At 53.5% G+C, this 20,444-nt stretch overlaps 2 protein-coding genes across 15 annotated transcripts; one reads left to right on the forward strand and one right to left on the reverse strand.

The window, feature by feature from the left end:
* Positions 1-2,748: 2,748 nt before the first annotated feature.
* Positions 2,749-14,161, reverse strand: ALDH16A1 (aldehyde dehydrogenase 16 family member A1). Of its 2 annotated transcripts, XM_036885507.2 has the most exons (17): positions 14,003-14,161; positions 9,923-10,025; positions 9,424-9,550; positions 8,722-8,900; positions 8,561-8,638; positions 8,283-8,464; positions 8,044-8,196; positions 7,388-7,573; positions 7,135-7,230; positions 6,792-6,928; positions 6,559-6,664; positions 6,346-6,476; positions 5,859-6,026; positions 5,378-5,579; positions 4,026-4,211; positions 3,578-3,700; positions 2,749-3,020 (listed from the first exon to the last, which is right to left on the reverse strand). In XM_036885507.2, the coding sequence occupies exons 1-17, from the start codon at positions 14,090-14,092 to the stop codon at positions 2,859-2,861; spliced, it is 2,409 nt and encodes an 802-aa protein (XP_036741402.2). In that variant the 5' UTR covers positions 14,093-14,161; the 3' UTR covers positions 2,749-2,858. The 2 variants fall into 2 exon arrangements, with proteins under 2 accessions (XP_036741402.2, XP_036741403.2); XM_036885508.2 differs by lacking the exon at positions 9,923-10,025 and having other exon boundaries at positions 14,003-14,131.
* PIH1D1 (PIH1 domain containing 1) lies at positions 14,061-18,871 on the forward strand. 13 transcript variants are annotated; one of them, XM_036885513.2, is made up of 10 exons: positions 14,061-14,255; positions 14,969-15,069; positions 15,410-15,476; positions 15,803-15,982; positions 17,045-17,106; positions 17,199-17,280; positions 17,702-17,960; positions 18,058-18,133; positions 18,481-18,624; positions 18,751-18,871. In XM_036885513.2, the coding sequence occupies exons 2-10, from the start codon at positions 14,980-14,982 to the stop codon at positions 18,790-18,792; spliced, it is 1,002 nt and encodes a 333-aa protein (XP_036741408.2). In that variant the 5' UTR covers positions 14,061-14,255; positions 14,969-14,979; the 3' UTR covers positions 18,793-18,871. The 13 variants fall into 13 exon arrangements, 10 of the variants coding, with proteins under 10 accessions (XP_036741408.2, XP_036741409.2, XP_057348702.1 ...); XM_036885514.2 differs by having other exon boundaries at positions 14,116-14,255; positions 14,960-15,069; XM_057492719.1 differs by lacking the exon at positions 14,061-14,255 and having other exon boundaries at positions 14,269-15,069; positions 18,058-18,132; positions 18,579-18,624.
* The last annotated feature ends 1,573 nt before the right edge of the window (positions 18,872-20,444 follow it).

Consider the following 20,444-nt stretch of genomic DNA (forward strand, 5'->3'; position numbering starts at 1 on the left):
GCATCTCAGGGAGAAATCATCAGAGCAGGAAGTTGCTTGTGTTAAGTTAATTCTAAACATTCAAAGACCGCTTAACAAGTCCACATCTCTAAGCCTTTTTTCTTGTTCTCAAAAATCCTCAACTGCCAATAAAACCCCTAGACTGTCCTGGCGTGAACCAGGAGCTCTGTCCTCTCACTTTATTTCTAAATAAAAGCCTCTCCCTGGCTCTCCTACCTTGAGTGTTTGTGAAGCTCATTCTTCGGCTTTGTGAACAAGAATCCCGGCATCAGTTATACATGTATGGAGGGAAAAAATACACCATTGCTATTGGTGTTGAATGGGTGGGAATCAGTCCTACAGTCAAAGGGAAGCAGGAGGGTCGGCATCGGAGATGTGCCCCAGGAGTAGTCGGAGTGGTGCACGTGAGGAGGACTCAGGTGATCGTGGCTGGCTTTGAAACCGCAGGAAGGGGCCATGGGCCAAGGGGTGGGGGTGCCCTTTAGAAGCTGGAAAAGGCCAGAAATAGATCTGAGCCCCCAGAAAGGAAGGCAGCCCTGCCCACACCTTGATTTTAGATCAGTAAGGCCCAGACCTCCAGAGCTTTTAAAGAGTACATTTGTGTTGTTTTACTTAAGCCACTAATTTTGCAGTCATTTGTCACAGCAGCGATAGGAAATGAGCACCCCGTCACCCATTAGAACAGGAGCCCCATGAAGCCAGGGTCTGGCTTGTTCAAGGCTGTGTCCTCCATGCCAGGAACAGTGTCTCGCTCCTGGCAGGTGCTCTGTGGCTATTTGCTGACAGCCTGGATGGCCGCAGGGACTAGGAGCTCCTGCCCCGGCCAGACGATTGGCCTAGATGTGGACTCCTTGCCCAAGCTGGCCAGTCAGATTTCCTCTCCCGAGACCTGCTTCTGAGAGCTGTCTGGGGGTACAAGGATCTGCCACAGTTGGCTTTGGCAGGTTAAAGCAACAGGATTAATAGGAGGGACACTGAGGCAGGCCACCGAATCTGAGTGGGAGCTGGAGTCTCCCAGGGGCTTCCCTCCAACTCTCCCATTCCTATGGGATGCTGGGAGAGGTCTCCTACTCTGCCTAGCCTCAGGCAAATCCTGACAGGGGGTTGCCCATTCTTGTTTGCCCAGGGCAAAATCAACATCTTAACAGCTGACACACACTGAGTACATTCTGTGTACCCACTCCAGGCAACCCAATGAGGCTGGATCTACTAGTCCCATTTTACAGATGAGGAAACTGAGGTTCAAAGCAGTAATGCAACTCTCCTGAAGTCACATGGTTATGTTAGGCAGGAAAATAGAGATGAGCAGGGTGGATAGAGAAAAAAGGCCAGGAAAATCCACTAAAAAGACCCAAAGTTAATCAATTAAAGCTCAAAAAGCCAGGAGCAACTTGGCCTGTGAATATTCCCCAGATTAAGGAAGATAGCTCAGCATAGCCTATGTCTTTATTATGTTAATCATACAGGCCCAGTTTATTTTTTACCTTTACCTATATGCTGTTTTTTTCCCCTTTTTCCTGCCCTAATCAAGTAGTTTGTAACCTAGGCAACTAATTTAGGATGCAGACCCAGCCAGTCAACAACACAGTAAAAGGTAGGAAGGGTTACATTTTAAAGATTGCATTTTAATACCCAAGAAGTTAAGAACTAAGATTCTTAACTTACTCTTTAGCAAACAGATAACAACTCAGCCCACCTTGGGGGCTTGGCAGGCGGCCTTGTTTGATGTGCTCCTGGACCAAAACCCCCCCGAGAAATCAGAGGAGGAAGTTGCTTGTGTTAATTCTAAGTATTCAGAGACCGCTTAACAGGTCTGCACCCCCAGGCCTTAGTCACATTCGTGGAGAATCTTTAAAAGGGGGAACCCCAACCTTTCAGGGCGCTCCTCTCTGTGAGGTCACCCACACTTTCAAAGTGCGTAAACTTTTAACTTTAAACTTTCTCTCCAACCTTTCTGGGCGCCTCTCCTTGCTGAGGTGGCCTGTACTTTTTCTCTCTTAAAGTAACTTTAAATAAAACTTTTACTCTGCTTCACTACTGTGTCTCTGCCCTTTAATTCTTTGTTGTGGGGGGGACAAGGACTGAGGAAAATACACAACGCTCACCCAACAGTTGGAATGATTCGAAAGCAGCAGACAGGCAGAGAGACACGGAGGTCACGTGGCCCATGGAAAGGGCACCTGCCCTGGCTCCTCTCCACGTCTGGGTTCTCAGGACCTGGGACACCTGGATGCGTGTCTTGCCCTGTCTGCTATAAGGTATCCCTGTAGCTTTCAAGAAAATTCCCATTTATCCTAAGCTAGCACAAGTTCCTTATATCCAAAATTTAAAACAGTGGTATAAAGGAATGACTCAGACTGGCTTATGGGAGCTGTTAAAAATTCAGGAATTCAGCCAGTTCAATCATCTAGAGCTTGAAATCTTGACACTGTGGGAGCATTTACACCACGGAAATTGGTAAAAGTTCCTTACCAGGGCTCTACTTTTATTCCAGAGAACTTTACACCGGCACATCACGGACACTGAGGCAGTATGTGGGGAGGGGAAGTAAGAGGGCAGGAGCTCAGGATGGAAACCAGAAGAGACCAGGGGCCCCAAGGCCCTGTCCAGGCTTCTGAGTTCCCTTTATCTGTCCCACAAACACTGTTGTATCGGAGCCAGCCCACACAGCTGCTGAGTCTCAGAACCCGAACAGCCTCAAATAGACCCGAAGTTGCTGTTCCCTTCCAACCTCCCCTCAGAAGCAAGTCAAGGTTACTGAGAGTTTATTGGAGGGCAAAGGAACAGTAATGAAAGGAAAGCTTTAGGTGCCTGGTGCGTTTGGGGTCCATGTCTTCTCTGTGGGCGGTGCTTAGATGTCAGTCCCCCATGGGCAGCCACAGGGCCTTGGTCCGTGCTGCCCGCAGCCCCAGCTCTGGGCCTGCCCCCTCGGCCTCCTGATCCCAGGCCCGAGGGCAGCCCCTGCTCACCCACACCGGCTTCAGGTTTCCTGCTGAGGCCCACTCCACAAACTGGGAGCCCTGTCATGGGGAAAGGGGGTCACCACTTATATCAGCTTAGTTGCTCAACAGCTGCTTTCTTGGCAAAAGGAACTGTTACTGAGGATGGCCTGAGGCTTGACCTATGCTCTGTTGCTATAATGCTCAGCTTGTAGCAAGCAAGTCTTCCAGATGCTGTGGGAAACAAGGTTGACCTTTATGGCCAGGGAATTTCCTCCCGTTAACAGCCCACGTTTGAAGGAATGGGGCCTGAGGCAGCTCTGCTTGACAAGGAGTTCCCATCTGTTACCACTGGGGGGTCTGAGGGCGGGTTGTGGGCCTCTGTACTCTGTTGCTAGGGTGTGGGCCTTAGCAACGGGGTGTCCAGTGAGATGAGGTCTTTGGGCTGGGCGAGATCTCAGGCGCTTGCTGCTAAGGAGACCCTCTCCCTTAGCAACAGGTCTGTAAAGGGGAAGGACCTCAGAATCTGGCTGCCAAGGAGTTTCTCTCCCTTAGCAGTGGAAGTTTTAAGGGGCACAATCACGTTCCCAGAAAAAGAAGAGACTAGGTGAGGCTGAGGATGGAAAAACAAAGGGTACCTGGGCAGATCCGAAATACCACATGGCTTGGATGTCCTGGTGCAAGGCCAGGCAGCGGGTCAGGTGATCGCGGTCTCCTGTCACCACATTCACCAGGCCTGCTGGCAACAAGGTGGCCATCTCCTAGGGTATGAGAGAGTGGGCCACCCAGGGTTAGGAGGGAAGGGCGTCAGAGACCCTGAGGGAAGTGGGGTATGAGCACTGGGGGGGTTCCCTGGGGGGAGGGCTCCCAGAAGGAGTAGGGTCATGACTGATGAGGGCTTGAGGCCTGGAGACAGTGGTCGCTGCGTCTAGAGGATGTGGGATGTTGGGAATGAGGTTATCATGGTTCCATAAGGGTGGGGTGGGAGCTGAGCTCCCTGTAGGCCTTGGGACATCTTTCGTTCATCTGCTGCCCCAGGGGCTGCTGGGAGCCGCAGCAGGCAGGCAGCAGAGCCTGCAACTGTACCTGGCAGACGTCCAAGGCAGGGATGGGACAGGCCCCGCTGGGCACCAAGACCACTGAGTTGCCGTAGGCCAGGGCAGGGGCCAGCAGGGACACGAAGGCCAGCAAGGGCCACTCGTCTGGGCACACGATAGCCAGCACGCCCAGTGGCTCGCGTAGCCGCAGCACAGGGCCTCTCAGCTCTGCTACCTGCAGGGGCAGCCAAGAGTCAATGGCGGGATGGGGAGCCCACCCCTTTCCTCCTCTCAACCCCACCTTCTCTTCTCTAGAATCTCAATAATAATATAACCAGGTGATGGTTCAGAGCCAACTCTGGAGCTAGACTGCTTGGTGGGTTCAAGTCCCAGCTCCCACACTCACCAGCTGTATGACCTTGAGTGAGTCACTTAACCTCCCTGGGCCTCAGTTTCCCATCTTTTAAATGAGGATAATAATAGTGTTTACCTCAGACATTTGTTGTTAACATGAAATTAGTTAATGTCTGTAGAGGGTACAGAACCTGGCCCATGGGTTTGCTTGTATGTGTTTTTATTTTTAAACTTTACTGAATATAACTGACATTCACTAAACTGCACACATTTTAAGGGGTACAATTTGACAAGTTTTCACACGTGGGGATATACACCCTTGAAACCATCACCACAATCAAGGTAATGAACTTCATCCCCCAGATTTCCTGGTGCCCCTTTGGGGTCCTTCTGTCCTGCCCTTACTTGAACCTCCTGTCCTTAGATAACTGCTGATCTGCTTTCTCTCCACTTTGTTTTCTAGAATGTCCTAGATATGGAATCATACAGTCTGCACGCCTTTTTATCTAGCTGCTTTCATGCAGAAGTTTTGAGATTCAACCCTGTTGTAGCACGCTTACTCTGACTGCTGAGCAGGATTCCACTGCATGCATATACCCCATTTTGTTTATCCATTAACCTATTGAGGGACATTTGGATTGCTTCCCATTTTTGGATACTACAAATAATGCTACTATTTGGCTGCATATTATGTGTATCAACGCAAAATAAGTCACACTAAGCAATACTCTGTGCAACACACTGTTTTCTCTCCTATTCTCTCATTAGAAAAAAATAATAATAATAATGGCCAGGACTCACGGAATTGATTTTATGGCCTGGTAATGGGTCACTAACAACAATCTGAAATACTATTCTATGAGGTGGGCTGTATACCCATGACTCAGATGAGGAAATTGAGGTGCAGAGAGGAGGCACTGGCTGGTGATCATGTAGCCAGGGGCAGTAGGGCTGCGCCTGGACCCCAAGTCTGGCTCACTCCAGAGCCTTTGCTCTAACCCCCACTCCAGACAGCCCGCCCTCTGCCTGCCCACAGGCCCCTCTCACCTGCAATGTGTGGCTTTGGGCCTGGGCACGGGCCCCCCATGCCCGAAGCCGCCTCACGCTCAGATCCACCTCTGCTTTGGCGGCCTTGAGCGACATGCCGAGCTTCTCCAGCCTCGAGGCCATGGTGGACTCCCGGCGCTCCAGTGCGGCGGCCACAGCCCACAGCAGGGCCGCCCGGGCCCCTGGTGACTGGCTCACCCAGCTGTGGGGCGGCAGCGCACACTGGGGGTTGGCACCTGCTTCTGGCTCTTTCCAGGTGCCCTTCCTCTGTCCACAGTGTCTAGACTAGGGGTCCAGGCCCCAGAGCCTATCTGGGGAGGGCAGTGAGGGGCCAGCGCCATGTCCTGTCAGCCCAGGCAACTCAGACTCCACAGCCCGCCAGCCCCGAGGGTGCAGACCCATATCCCATCTGCCCTTGGTGATCCCAAACTACCGTCCCTGATGCCCTTGACACCTGGGTTTTCCCATGTGACCCCCTTACCCAGGGGCAGCTTGGTGAGCGGCCTCCACAGCACCTCGGATGTCCTTGGCTCCCCCCTCAGCCACATAGCCGTGGAGATCGCCCTGTGAATCCCGGACAGGCCTGGAGCTCCGGGCCCCAGGAGCCTGGAAACAGCCCCCAACGAAGATCCCATACGGGGGTGCTGGGCTGGAGCAGGGTGAGGCACAAAGAGGGGTCCTAGGGCCTCAGTCTGCTCAGATCCCATGCTCCACCCACTGAGCCTCTTGGGGACCCCAAACTACAGTCCCCATAAGTCTGGGAGAGCACAGATCTTCATTTGGAAGAATTGAGACTCTCATCAGGCCTGGGGAGGGTGTGAGGGCATAAGACCCAGAATGCAATTCTCAGTAGGACTCGGGGACCCCTAATGATAGCCCTCCAGTCCCTGGGGGAGCCTGCCACAAGTCCCTTCTCCCCTTCCACACCCCCAGGGATTCTGGGAGTCACAGCGCCTGGAACAGCTCACCTGGGCCCCTTTTCAGGCCCGGCTGGTAGGGTTGGGGGGACAGCAAGGCCAAAGGTGTCGTAGCTCAGACTCTCAGAAAGGTAGATCACCCGGTCAGGGGTCCCTGAAGGCCGCAGGTACTCATATAGACCCTGCAAGAGGGACAGTGTCAAGTGGATGCAAGCTGGGCACAAGGTGGATGAAGGGGTGGTGATGGGGGCAGGGTGCACTCACATCCGGGCCCCCGTGCCAGGAAGACCCACTTTCCTTACAGCCTCCTGTGGGCACTGCGGGGTCTCTGAGGCCATGGGCATTGATCCAGACTGTGCCCATCTGGAGCCTGCCAGGGTGGTAAGTCAGGTTGGGGTGGGAGACCCAGAGACAGGGAGACCTCAAGGCTGAGAGAAAGAGTAGAGGCATGGGCCACCCCAAGTCTGCCTCTCGCGCCCCAGTGGGTGCCGACTGACCCGTAGGCCAGCTCCAGGGCCTGCCCCAATCTCTCACTCCACACACTGGCACTGCCTCCTCGCGGTGTCCCGTTGGCTATGGTCAGTGCCTCTGTGGCTGTGCGGAATGGGGAGGCCACAACCAGAGGCCACGGTACCTGCAGGGGGGTGACAAGGGAGCTCAGGAGGCCTGGCTGGCCCCACCTTCCATTACCACCTCTACTGGGGACCAGGTTACAGCAGCCAGGGCCCCCAGACCAGGCCAGATGGTCACCCCAGAGCCTCCTGAGGTGTAGGGCTGCTGTCCATGTCTGGTGGAGGGTGGGCGGAGGCGCTAGGATCTGCAGGATGCTAAAGAGCTCACCTCTTCCTGAGAACATGGAGAGGCTGGGGGCAGGTCAGAGACCAAGGTTGGGGGAAAGAATGGGCTATCTGCGGGCACATCACCAGCCTGGAACACCTGAGAAGGAGAAATATATTTAGAAGTCTACTCCCAGTTTGCTCCTCCCCAAGGCCCCCGCGGCCCCGGCCCCCAAGCCCGGTCCTCCCTCAGACCCAGCAGTTAGGTCTCCAGGTCCCTGCTCCCCGGGCGCCCCGGAGTCTGTGCCCTGGCTCACCTGTGCACCCTGGCTCTGGGCCTCGAGCACATAGAGCCGGGCCACGTCACATGGGGCAGCCCCTCGGGCCCCCATGTCCACGGCCCCGTCCAGCCCTCGGCCACCCCGAAGCCGCTCCATCCGTGCCTGCAGCCGCCTCATCGTCTCATCCCACACTGACTCCTGGATGAGTAGCCTGATGCCACCCTGTTAGGAAGAGGGTGCCAGGGTGAGCAAACTTGGGGCCCATATTGGGGGTACAGGCACCGACAGAGGGCTGAGATCCAGGGATGTACCTGCGCAGATCAGAGGAGAGTCAGGGAGCAGTGGCTGAAGACCTGGGAGACCCACTGAGGCCTCAAAGTCTCCCAGTCAGGATGTGGAGTGAGAGAAAGTTGGTGATTCAGTGTGAAGACAGAGGTGGGACAACTAGGGACAGTTGGAAAAATGAAGAGAGTCCTAAAGAACAAGAGACACGGGCCCCTGTCTGCACAACCAGGAGAGTTGGACGTGGAGGTTCAGAAACTTGAGGTGGGGAGTCCTGCACACATGATGGTATAGAGTTTTGGGATGCAAAGAACTGGAAATTAAAATGCACGAGGACATTGGCCCCAAGATCTGCAGACAGACATGCTCAGCCTCCAGGACATGGGGAGACATGAGCGCACGGATCTCACCGGGCTGCGGTCAGACCAGGCTGCATCCACAATGCCCTCCACGGCCGAATCCATGTCTGCTGCCTCCGTCAGCAGCAGTAGTGACTCGGCCCCAAGAGCCAGGCCCAGTTCAGCGCCCTTGCCCGCCAGGCTCCGCCGAAGGTCACGTCCTTCCTGAAGGACCCCCACAACGTTCAGCTGAGGGAGCAACCTTCTGGGCCCTCCAGCCATGTCCACCCCCCTCCCAGCCTAGAAGATACCTTGACAGTTCCACAGAAGGCCACCTTCTGGACTCCAGGCAGGCAGGCCAGGACATGCCCCAGGGAGGCAAGGCAACTGACCACATTGAGGATTCCTGGGAATGGGGCTAGCTCCCCTGCCAGCTGGGCCAGGAGGAGGGGTGTTGGGGAGGCCGGGGACACGAGGACCACCACAGTGCAGCCTGGGGGGAGGTAGGCAGCTCAAGGACCCAGGGGCCCACACCTCCGGCTGCCTCCTCCCTCAGCCCTAACAGTTCAGCGCCAGCCCCATCAATTACCCATAGCCAGGGCAGGGCAAATCCTCCACATCATCTCAAGGAAGGAGAATGTGGGTGGCAAGATGAGACCAATTACTCCTGCAAGAACAAATACAGGGACTGAGACAGGCACTGTGGAGGCAGAGAGGAGGAGGGGGCCTGGCTGGACTCCTGCTCCTCACCCATAGGCTCCCAGCCTGCCAGTGCCTCCTCCTGGGTGTGCGCCTGGACTGCATAGTACTGGAGCAACTGCTGGGCCAGGGAGACATCCCTGTCTCGAACCTCTCGAACGGCCCGCCCAGTAACCAGGGACTCCAGCGTCCAGAGCAGCCGCTGGTGCTTCTGGATCACTTTGGCCAGCCTGTGGAGAAAGCAAGGGTCATTTCCCACTGCCCTGCGGCCTGAATCCTGTACCACATCCCATATAGCTGGACTACAATCCCCGTAAATCCCTGGGGCATCCCTACCATTTATTTACCACCAAAGATTTATGGGAAATGTAGTCTCGGAAGCACTGAAGCCCTAAGGATGCTGTGTAAAGATCTTGGCCACCCCATAACTCCCAAAGGTGTTGGGAAATTGAAGTTTAATTTCTAGTCTCAACTGCACTTTTGGAAATGGAATCTTTGTCTCTAGATGCTCCAAGAGCATGCTGGAAAAGGGTCTTTGGGCGGCATCAGCCCCAATAAACTGCTGAGAAATGGAGCCCCAATGAGCCTTAAGGCTCACTATCCTAGTGAATAGTGGGGAATGGATGTTTTTTTAGCTGCTAAAGGCTCAAAGGCATGCTGGGTATATGAGCCTTAGCTGCCAATTAGTTCAGTGGGATATTGGAAAAATGCTCTTTGTTTCTGACACCTTCCCCACCCCTTGGGATCCATCACCTGGTCAGGTACTGGGCCCGGGAGGCTCCAGGGAGCCTGCTCCAGTTGTGGAACGCAGTCTTGGCTGCCACTGAGGCTGTCATCACATCCTCAGCCTGTCCCTGGAGGCAAGTGGCTAACTTCTCTCCTGGGGAGATGAGAGAGGGATCCAGATGGGAGGAGCTGGGGGGTCGTGTCAGAATTGGAGGGGCTAGGCTTTCTGGAGCCCCCAAGCTGGGTCTGACTTTGATCACAAATGCGGATAAATCTACTGAACGGTCACTGCTGTGGTTGCCTCCCCACGGGCTAGGAAGGGATTTTAGTAGATAGTGACTTCAAAAAGTGTCCACAGGGATTGGAATTCATAAATAGGAAAACTGTTACCAGGAGGGGCCAGAAATCCTCTCTTCCTCCCCCCACTGGCTCCTCTCTGCCCTTGAGCAAAGAGAATGGGGCGTCGCTGGTAGGTACAGCCAGGGATTCAACTGCCTCTCCCTCCCGTAATGACAACACCTCATACCTGTGATGGGATCCTGGCAAACCACTGAATTCCTGTGTTCTGGCTTTAACCACTTTCCATTTACATAGTGACCCAACTGCCGGTCCTGGGTGTCCAGCCAGGCCTGGGGGAGGCGGAGACGATTTGGAAAGGGGTCTGGGAGGGGTTCATGTGCCCCCTGCAGCCCATCAACAAATTCTTTTCAAAACACATAATGCAAAAGTCACCATTTTAACGTGTATAATCCCATGGCACTTAGTACATTCACAATGTTGCAACTACAACTACTCTAATTCCAGAACATTTCATCACTCCAGAAGAAAATCCGTACCCATTAGGCAGTCACTCTCCCTGTTCTCCCGCCCCTTGGATCCTAGCAACCATTAATCTGCTTTCTGTCTCTGTGGATTTGCCTTCTGGACATTTCATGTAAATGCAATCCTACAACAGTGGACTCGTTTCTTTCATCCCCGCACAGTGTTTTCGAGGTTCATCAACATTGTAGCACAGATCAATGCTATACGACATTTCATTGTCTAGATTTACCACATTTTATTTATCCATCCATTAGCTGATGGGCATTTGGGATGTTTCCAACTTTCGGCTATTATGACTGGTGCTGCTGTGAATATTTGCGTGCAAGTTTTTCTGGAACACCTGTCTTTACTTCTTTTGGGCATAACTACGTGAAAGTGGACTTGCTGGGTCATATGGCAACTCTCCCGGTGACTTACTGAGGAGCCACCCAACTTTTCCACGGTGGCTGCAGCACTTCACATTCTCACCAGCACTACAGGAGGGATGTCCTATTGACTTTGCAACATGGAATGTGAACAAAGGATTAATTAAACCTTTTCTCCTCCGTGGAGAAATAAGGTTTTTCAGAAAAGGGAGGTTAATTTTCTATTTGCCTAGAGACCTGATACAATTCAGCTGTGTTACCAGGCAACATTGAGCACTGACTGGTCCACTGTCCCTGGACTGGGAAAACTGTGAACATGCCCTATCCAGCGGGAAACCAGTGTTGGGGCTTCCTGGGGTGTTCGTGTTCTGTGACCGGGCATGTCCCTTGCCACGACCCCGGAAGCAAAGCTCCTCTCTTCGGGAGGTGGGCCTTCTAAGCCTGGTGGCTCCCGCACCCCATGTGATGGCAGTCCCTCCATATGCCACCACTCAGGGAGCAGAGTGGACCCCCAATGAAGGCACAAGCTGATGCCACCCTGCCAGGTGCAGCTTATTATGCTGTGACATGTCTAAGCCCAAAGCATAGCCAGTGGGCATTGCAAGAGATGCAGCCTAACCTGGATGGAGTCTCTAGAGCTATGGCCACTTGCCTGCGTTTGAATCCTGGCTCTGCTACTTATTGTGCAACCTTATAATAGTCTGACCTCAGCTAGGCCATCTGGAAGATGGAGATCATCATTGTTCCTCCCTATGTCACAGGGCTGTGGTGAGGATTGAATGAATCAATACATGTCAAGTGCTCAGAGCAGCACAACTGAAGACTTTCTATTAATTTTATTGCCTCTCACAGTTCTACTTCCTGTTTCTTTCTCTTCCTGGTCCTGTCTTCCCTAAATCTTTGGCAAATCCAGGACATGCTTCCCACTTTTACCTTCTACAATCTCTCTCTCAGCATCCTTGATACCACATTCTCCTGATTTTTCTCTTGCCCTGTCAACTGGCCCTTCTTGTTTTCCTTTAAAGTAAAATGGCAGCCGGAGGACCCAAATTCAAACACCCCCAGGGAAAGACACATTTTTGAAATAGTTGGGATACAGGCATACCTCGTTTTATGGCGCTTTGCTTTATTTATCATGTTTTGCAGATACTGCGTTTTTTCACATATTGGAAGTTTGTGGCAACCCTCATCGAGCAAGTCTATTGGCACCATGATTCCAAACACATGGACTCACTTTGTGTCTCTGTGTCACATTTTGGCAATTCTTGCAATATTTCAAACTTTTTACTATTACATTGTGGTGGTCATCTGTGATTAGTGATTAACCACTCACTGAAAGCTCAGATGATGGTTAGCATTTGTAAGCAACCAAGTGTTTTTTAATTAAGGTATGTACATTGTTGCTTCAGACATAATGCTATTGCACAATAGACTACAGTACAGTGTAAGCGTTTGATACTTTACTCTTGTTGTCTAGAAGCAAATGTGAAGTATCCTGAGGTATGTCTGTATATGAACATGAGTTGGGCATTAGATGACATTAAAGAATGACAATGTTACTAACTGAAAACGGCCTATGTTAGAAACGAGAATATTTATGGGAAAATAACATGACAACTGGGATTTTAATCACTCCAGAAAAAAAGAGGAAACAAAGGGATACAACATTGGACTAAATGTTGACAACTGTTGAAGCTGAGTGAGGGGAAACGGGCGTTCAGAATGTTAAATATTCGGTGGACGTTTGCAAACTTTCCCCCCAAAAAGAAAACAAAATACTAAATAATGTCCACAGGGTCCTGGCAGGCCACGTGAGTGGAGAAGAGGGCCTGGGAGAGACTGAGGACTCACGACTTGTCCAAAGAGACAGTGGCTATTGGATCCAGATGCTTTTTGTCAGAGATCATAAGTCTAAGGTTGCCAAATTTGGGGATTTTATTATCAAGAGAAGCTGGAATCCCGGATGTTTACATGGAATTGATTGTCCACTTATTTCACACTTTCAAAAATAAAGTTGAGGCCAAAGAAAATATGTTTGTTGACTGAGTCTGGCCCACAGACTGCAAGGTCAAGACCTTTGCTTGGGTGGGCAGGGGGAAGCTATGGGCTCTGGAATCTGAGGGCTCAGTTTCACCTCTTTTAAACTGTGTCTACTTGGCTGTGGGCAAATGATTTACCTCTTTAAGCTTCTGTGTGCTATCACTAAAATAATGACAATAATCCCTTTACAGCTGTTCTGGAGATTAAGTGAGCTCATGCTGAGCAGAGGCTGGCACATAGAGAGCACCCAGTAAATATAAACCATGATCACGTTACTGCTATTTCAGGGTACTCCACTTCTAACCAACCTCCACGTGGGAATTGTCTTTACTCTGTCCCAGATCCTCTTACCTGAGTCTATACTATTTTTCTAGATAATCTTGTCATGCCCATGGTTCAATGAATCTTTCTACATTGGCAGATTTCCATCTCCAGACCTGAAGCCCAAGTAGTATGTGACTCTGGCATGTGGCCCAAGGCTGTCCCTAGGTCCCTCACATTCTCACCATGTGACAACCAAGCTCAGTGTTTCCTGGAAATCCTATTCCGGGGTTCACCATTAGGGGCTGGGGGTGGGGGGCACGACACAGGGACAGAGCCAGACCCCAGGCACTGTCCTTGCCCTCATTCTTCCAAACCCTCCTGCATCTCTGCCTCATCCCCTCCTCTCAACCTCCACAGCCCGCGCCAGGATCTCCCACTTGGACCACTGTTCCAGCCTCCTCTCTCCTTCACAAGAAGTCCAAGCTTTTCATGCCTGGGTGCTAGAGGACCTTGTGGGATCATGAGAGCCCCCTGGGGGAATTCTGAGGGGCCTGGGTAATTACAGAATATTCGAGGCACCCAGTTATATCCACAGGAACCCCAAGAGGGTTCTGGGGGAGCCTGAAGGATCAAGGGAGCTTCACGAGCATTTTAAGGCACCCTAGAAATCATGGAGCTTCAGGGTACATTCTGAGAGGGGGAGGGGTCATGGGAGCCCAATGGGGGTATCCTGCGGGGCCGCAGGTAAGGACAGTTATGTACTCGGGTTGAATTCCTGGAATCATAGAAGCCCCACAAGTATTCAAGGGGCTCTGGGGGGTCTCCGAAGGTCTCCGGGTGATCAAGAGAGCCCCACAGGAATTCCGGAGAAACACCTCTAAGTCGGATCGAAAAGCACTGGAAATTTAGGGCACGGACTACAGGGCAAAGAGGTAGCAACCGTAGAGGCTCAAGGGAACGTCCTCCAGAGGCGGGTCCCATGGTGAGGCGGGAATCACGGGTTCTGAGGGGGCGGAGCTGCTGCGCGCCGCCGCGGATCACGAGAGCCCGCGCGCAAAACGGGGCCCGGAGGACTCGGGAGGGGGATGGGCAGCGCCGACCAGGCAGGCCCTCACCAGTGCGCATGCGTGGCTCTCCGGCGCTGGTCCGTACTCCATCGTGGCAAAGATCTCCGGGGCGCTGCGCCCTGTGCTCGCCGTGGCCATCACCGGCCCAGGCCGTTTTCCAAGAGGGACTGCGGGGCGCTCTGCCCAGAGGAACCTTGAGGTCCGAAGGGCGGCACCGCCCCCTCCAGCCCAAAGGGCGGGGCAACGGGAGATAGAGCGTAACCCCACCTTAGAACCCTGTGACCCCGCCCGTGTGCCAGTGGTGAGATGTGTAGTTTGGAGCATGCGCAATCCTCAAGGCGGGGAGAAGCAGGCATGAAAATGTGGGTTCCTTGCAGAATTAGGGGGGCTCCAGATTGGAGGAATGGCCGTATTGGTGTTTTCCCGTCACCCCGTTCATTTGGAGACAGGAAGTGCAGGTTTTAGTCTGAAATATGTTTACTAGAGAGAATCGAATCTAGTTTTGGGACGAAGCGCTACTTCAGAGATCAAAAGGGAGTCTAAAGTTAGGCTGGATATTGAAATAAAGGTTTTGGAAGTGTGCTCCCTGACTGCCCAGTAGTTTGGCCGGGTGTAGTTGTAGGGAAAGAGCGGAACTGCGGCATTTAATGATCATCCTCGGGCTTTAGTTTTGATTGGTTGAGGTGGGAGGCGTGGCTTCAAACTTTAACTACGATTGGTTAATCAATGGATGAGGTTGGGGGCCGTCGGAGGTGTGGCTTATTGAAGTTTCCGGTTACACAGAGACCGGAAGAGCGGCTGTCATTTACACACTTGCGCATAGGACCTAGAAAGCATCCAGGTATTGGTCCCCAACATTGACCACGGCATCTGCTCTGAGTGGAACTGTAGTCTCAGGCCAGATTCTTAGATTTTTGTACAGAATAGTGAATGTCAGCCTTCGGTTGAGGGCCCGGCAGAAGGTTCAGATCCCGGGGAAGGTCCCCTCACGTCGTTGATTCTGAGGACGCCTAGGTCCCTGGGTCATGGCTGACTCGAAGCTGCTGGTGCCGGAGCTAAGCGAGGAAGAGACGATGGGTGCTGAGAGGGCGCGTTTCGAGGAGCTGCTGCTGCAGGTGTGTACTGACAGGCTCTTGAGTCCCTGGGCGTTTGGGATTTTGTGTGCGTGTGTGTGTGCGCGCGTGCACGCGAGCTGAGAGATGTTCCCAGAATGCTGGGGCGGCAACAGGGCCTACACGGAATTTTAATTGCTTAACTTTAAGTTTGTTAGGCTCTGGGAGAATTGCCAGTGGGGCTGGCGTTGTTCTCTGTGTCCTCAAGGGAGGAAAGGGACATAATATGTCTTACTCCCTGCACAGCTCCTATACATAACAATTGCACAGTAAACAGTTGAAGAAAAAATGACGGGTCTGGTAGCTCAGATGCCAAGCCTGGAAGTCGTTTTCCTTCACACAGGCGTCCAAGGAGCTCCAGCAAACCCAGACAAGCAGACCAGAATCTACACAGATCCAACCTCAACCCGGTGAGAAAGGCAGGGGAAACAGAGAGAGAAGGGAGTAAAGAGATACAATAATGGGGTATTAGAGGCTTGCCAAAGAGTATCAGAGACCCAGGGAGCAGGGAAGGGATGGAGATCCCAAGAGAGGAGGAGGATGGGAAGGACTAGGGGGACAGAGATTCACAGATGTTAAAAAGGAGAGCCCAGGGGAGGGGAGGGCAGCAGCCCCAAAAAGTGGAGGGCTGAGACTTGAAGAGGGTGAAAGTTCAAGTGAAGGACAGAGATTGGGGAGAGAATGGATGGAAACCAAGACCTAAGCAGAGACTGGTGGACAAATCCATTCCCACCAGGTTTCTGCATAAAGACCAACTCATCCGAAGGGAAGGTGTTCATCAACATCTGCCACTCTTCCTCCATCCCTCCTCCTGCTGACATGACGGAGGATGAGCTGCTTCAAATGCTGGAGGAGGACCAAGCTGGGTTTCGCATCCCCATGAGTCTGGGAGAGCCTCATGCCGAACTGGATGCAAGTCAGTGCCCTCAGAAAACCCAGCAGTCTGGCCCTCTGGGTCCTTTCTTCCCTAGGATCCAAGAATCCAGGGCCCAGGACCCTTCTCCCTCAGGACCTGGAAACCTGGCCCCCTGATCTGATCCTTACCCTGTGGCATATCCTTAATCTCTTGGGCATCCAGCATCAGCTGTGTGGAGCAGTGCCAGTTCTGCCTCCCTGCCTAGGTTGGCACTTCTCCCTGCCCCATCCCAGGAGAGGGTGGCCTGGGCAGGTGCACTCACTGGTGGATCTCCTGGCTCCAGGCCCGGACCAGGTCTCACACTCATCCTTGTCCTCTCCTCCCTTCTGCCCTCTCCTCCCTTCTGCCCTGTCTCTGTGTCTCTGCCTTGTCTCACCTCTGTCTCTGTTGCGTTTCTGTCTTTATATCCTTGCTTTTTCAATTCATGTATGTCCCCTGAGGCCTCCTGGGACCAAGCTTTGGGCAGTGCCTTGGGACTTATCAAACCCAGAACCTGCCCTTGAGAAACTCCCAGTCTTGGGTGAGGGCAAAGGAGACAGATGCAATTTTAATATGGTGTGATTCACCCACACGGAAAGGTCAGGGGAGGCTTCCTGGAGGAGGAGATGTCAGATAAAAGATGTGAAGGTACTACAGGAGTTCATCAGGCCGAAAGAGAAGAGAATTCTAAAAGAGGGAACAGATGGGTCCAGAAGCAGTAGAGAATGATTGAATTGGATTGGTCAGTGATTGAGAATGACTGGAAGAAATTTAAAGGGATTTCACTAGAGAAGTGAGCTTCTCTCCAGGTGGGAAGGGCAGATCACACGGCATCCAGCACTAGGCTGCAGGGTCAGGGTCAGCTCTGGGACATGGTGGGGAAGGACCAGAGGGGTTAGAGAGAAGGCTGGAGAGAAGGCTGGTATGAGAGTCCAGACTAGCAAGCGTGTGTCTTGAGCCCTCACTTCCTCACCATCTTTGGTTCTCTCTGGTTCTTGAAGCTGCTATAATTTATTCTTGTCTGTCTGGGAGGTGGGGTTCCCACGGAGGACTGGGGGTCTCACCCCTTTTCTCTCCCCGCAGAAGGCCAGGGTTGTACCGCCTTCGACGTAGCTGTCAACAGCGACTTCTACCGGAGGATGCAGGTGGGGGGCGGGGCTGTGGATGAGGCCTGGGCAGGGGCCTCTCCCTCCACCCCGAATTCTCCCGCATCTCTTTTCCCCTCTCTCACTTTTAGAACAGCGATTTCTTGCGAGAGCTCGTGGTCACCATCGCCAGGGAGGGCCTTGAGGACAAATACACACTGCAGCTGAATCCGGGTGAGGGGCGAGGCCTGGGCCACTGGGGCGGAGCCGAGCCTGGCAGAGCTTGGGGACAGCCCTTGGGAGAGGTGGGACTAGTGGACACCCGCTAGGATGAGGATTCCAGGGATAGGGCAAGGCTTTTGGTGAGCCTCGGTGGGGTGGGACCCCGCCTGGGATTCCAAAAAGGGGCACAGTCCGGTTAGCCTGGGAGGGGCGGGGCCAGGAACAGCTCCAGGGGCCAGATTTTATTGGCAGATACCTTGGGAAGGGCGGGGTTAAGGTGGGCAGGCTTCCTAAACTTCGCGGTGTGGTCAGATCCCTCGGATCTTCCCCCGAAGGGCGCAGCTCTCCAGTGAGGCTTTTGCTGTGCAAAGCCTTCAGGAAGCAAAGGGAAACCTGACCACGAGACCTTTGATACCCCGCTCTCTATCTGCAGAATGGCGCATGTTGAAGAATCGGTCTTTCCTGGGCTCCATCTCCCAGCAAAATATCCGTTCCCAGCAGCGCCCTCGGATCCAGGAGCTGGGGAACCTGTACGCGCCTGACTCCCTGAGGCTTGAGGAAGGGTACGCCTTCAATGGGTTCCCTCTCACAAGTCTCCACAACGCTCTTTGGAGTCCCTCCTTCAGTCCTCCTGCCCATAGGGGGCCGCGTCCCAGGGTCCTGGAAACCCAGAGGGGAGAAGCAGGACGCTGGTAGGAGGGAGAAAGGGCCAGGGAATAGCATGCCAGGCGGAAGGAACAGTGCTGGCAAAGACCTGGTTACCCAGTTTGGGGTCTTGTTCCCTCTCAGCCCTGAGAAGCCTCACCTGAACCTATGGCTGGAAGCCCCTGACCTCCTCTTGGCTGAAATAGACCTCCCCAAACTGGTGAGTGCATGCTTGACCAGAGCAGGAGAATGAGGTCCGGAAGAGTCAGGGTCTCCGAGGGGCAGTGATCTGGTCCAGCCTGTTCCTGGACCAGTGTGATCCTGGTTAAGGCTGCCCCTCTGTCCCTGGGGACCCTCAGGCCCACTTCCGGTGCTGTCCTGGGGATGTCCAGGGCATTATAAGCACTCAGTCGTGGAACCCTATAATTAATTGTCTCCCACCTTTTTCCTAGAAGGTTAGACTTTTTAAATATAGCATTCCAACACGTGAAGCTACTTCCCTGGTCCATGTTATTATGGCCCTGTTGCTGGAAAGGGAAGGGTGGGCTGATTCCACCATATCCTCAGGATGGAGCTCTGGGGCTGTCGCTAGAGATTGGGGAGAACCGCCTGGTGATGGGGGGCTCCCAGCAGCTGTACCATGTGGATGCCTACATCCCCCTGCGGATCAACTCTGACGAGAGCAAGGCAGCCTTCCATAGGAAGAGAAAGGTACCTTGGGGGTCAGGAGAAGGGGCACAGGGAAGTGGGGACTCTGAGGGGCCTGATCTTGGGTCTGAGGGAGGAGGGGGTTAGGTGCTGGTCTGAATCCTCATCCCCTTTCCTCTCCCTCTTCAGCAGTTGCTGGTGGCCATGCCCCTCCTGTCTGTGCCGTCTTGATCCGGAGTCACCCATGCTTCCAAGTGGGGAGAAAAGGCTGGTGGTGTGTCTAAAACTGAAATAAAAGTTTTTGCCTTTGTTCTGTGTCTGTCAAGAAGTACATGGGGAGTGGGAGGTCAGAGGGATATTGGGCTGCAGCACTGAAGTCCCATAGAGGCCACTGCCCTAGCTCAGGCCTCTTGGCCTCCAGTCTCTCCACTGTTGATTCTCACAGGGCCCCAAAGCTGACCTGCCCCTCTCCTGTTCAGGGTCCCTCCTTGGCTTCCCAGCACCCCCAGGAGAAGGTCCAAGCCCCTTGGCCTGGCACTCCCAGCTCTGTATGGTCTGCCCCTTTCTCCCCTCATTTGGCCTCTAAGACTCCCTCCTTCTCCATCTTGCTGCACTCAGTAGTGTCCTGACCATTTTGGTTTTTCGTACTTTCTCATTGTTCTGCTGTTCCCTCTACTTTCTGTCCTCTTCTCTGTTGAGACCCAGGAAATCTAAAGTGGTCCTGACCTCACAGGGGACTTTTCCTGAGTCCTTTGGTCACTTGATCCACCGCGTCATCCACACAAGCTGCCCTATCCTGGAATTATACTTCCCATCACAGTCACACCAAACTGTTTCCCATCCTGCCTGCAAGTTCTGTTTCCTCTGCTGTGGATACTCCAGACTCTGCCCCCAAGTCATCCCTTTTAGTGAACTTTCCCTGGAAAGCTTTTCAAGCTTCAAGCTCTCTCTGATCTTCCCTGGCTGAGTCCTCCTCCGATGGTCACCAATGTCCAGTGTTACTTTCAGTACAGCTGTGTCCCCTATGATGTGACAGTGCCTGCCACCTAGTAGGAGGTCAATAAATTATTACTTGTTGAACCATTGAACTTCGTCCATAGTGAATTCTAGGAGGATAAGTAAATGTAGGGGCCTTAGTGGTAAATGTTGGAGAACAGCGAGGAGGCCTGTGGGGCCTGAACGGAGCGATTTGGGTGGGAAGAAGGGAGTAGATGAAGACAAGGTGAGAAAGTAGGCGGACGCCCTCGATAGGGTCTGAAGGAGCGACTGCGGGCGCCATGTCCACCAGGGGGCGGAAAGCAGCCCAGCGCGTTGTCTCAGAGAACTACAACTCCCAGCAGCCCCCGGAGTACACGGCCCTCCCGGAGCAAATGGTGAGATCCAGCGGCTGCTGGGGCTTGCAGTTCGGACGAGGACCCTCCCCGGGAGGCTGAAGAACTCTTTCCCAGTTACAGATAACGCGTGGGGCTGGGTCCTTTCCTCCTTGCTCCGTCTCCATGGTGATGGTTCAGGCAAAGGCCTGGGATTTGGCAGTGGCCGGGGCCCCCTTCCCACTCCCTCCTTTTCACCATCTGTTCCACCTTCACACCTGGCCCCGCGCCGCGGCCACCGCCTCCGCACGCGGCGAGGGATTCTGCCACCACAGGGTGGCGCTGGTGGACGGCATCGCGGGCTACTCCTCCCTCAAACCCAGAAGCTCAGCCCCAGCCGCCTCCTCCTCAGGGACCCAGGGGGTTCTTAAACAGAGGCAAAACTGAGACCCAGAGACCCGCGAGACCAGGCTTAGAGGCGAGAGACCGCGGGGGCCAGTGGTTGCCTGGCCACCCCGTCGGCCACGTGACGCCCGCCCGCCGCGCCAGCTTCTCTCTCCCACCGCCTTGCTG

This window comes from Manis pentadactyla, chromosome 15 (assembly GCF_030020395.1).
Source record: "Manis pentadactyla isolate mManPen7 chromosome 15, mManPen7.hap1, whole genome shotgun sequence".
In the NCBI taxonomy this organism is placed as follows: Eukaryota; Metazoa; Chordata; class Mammalia; order Pholidota; family Manidae; genus Manis; species Manis pentadactyla.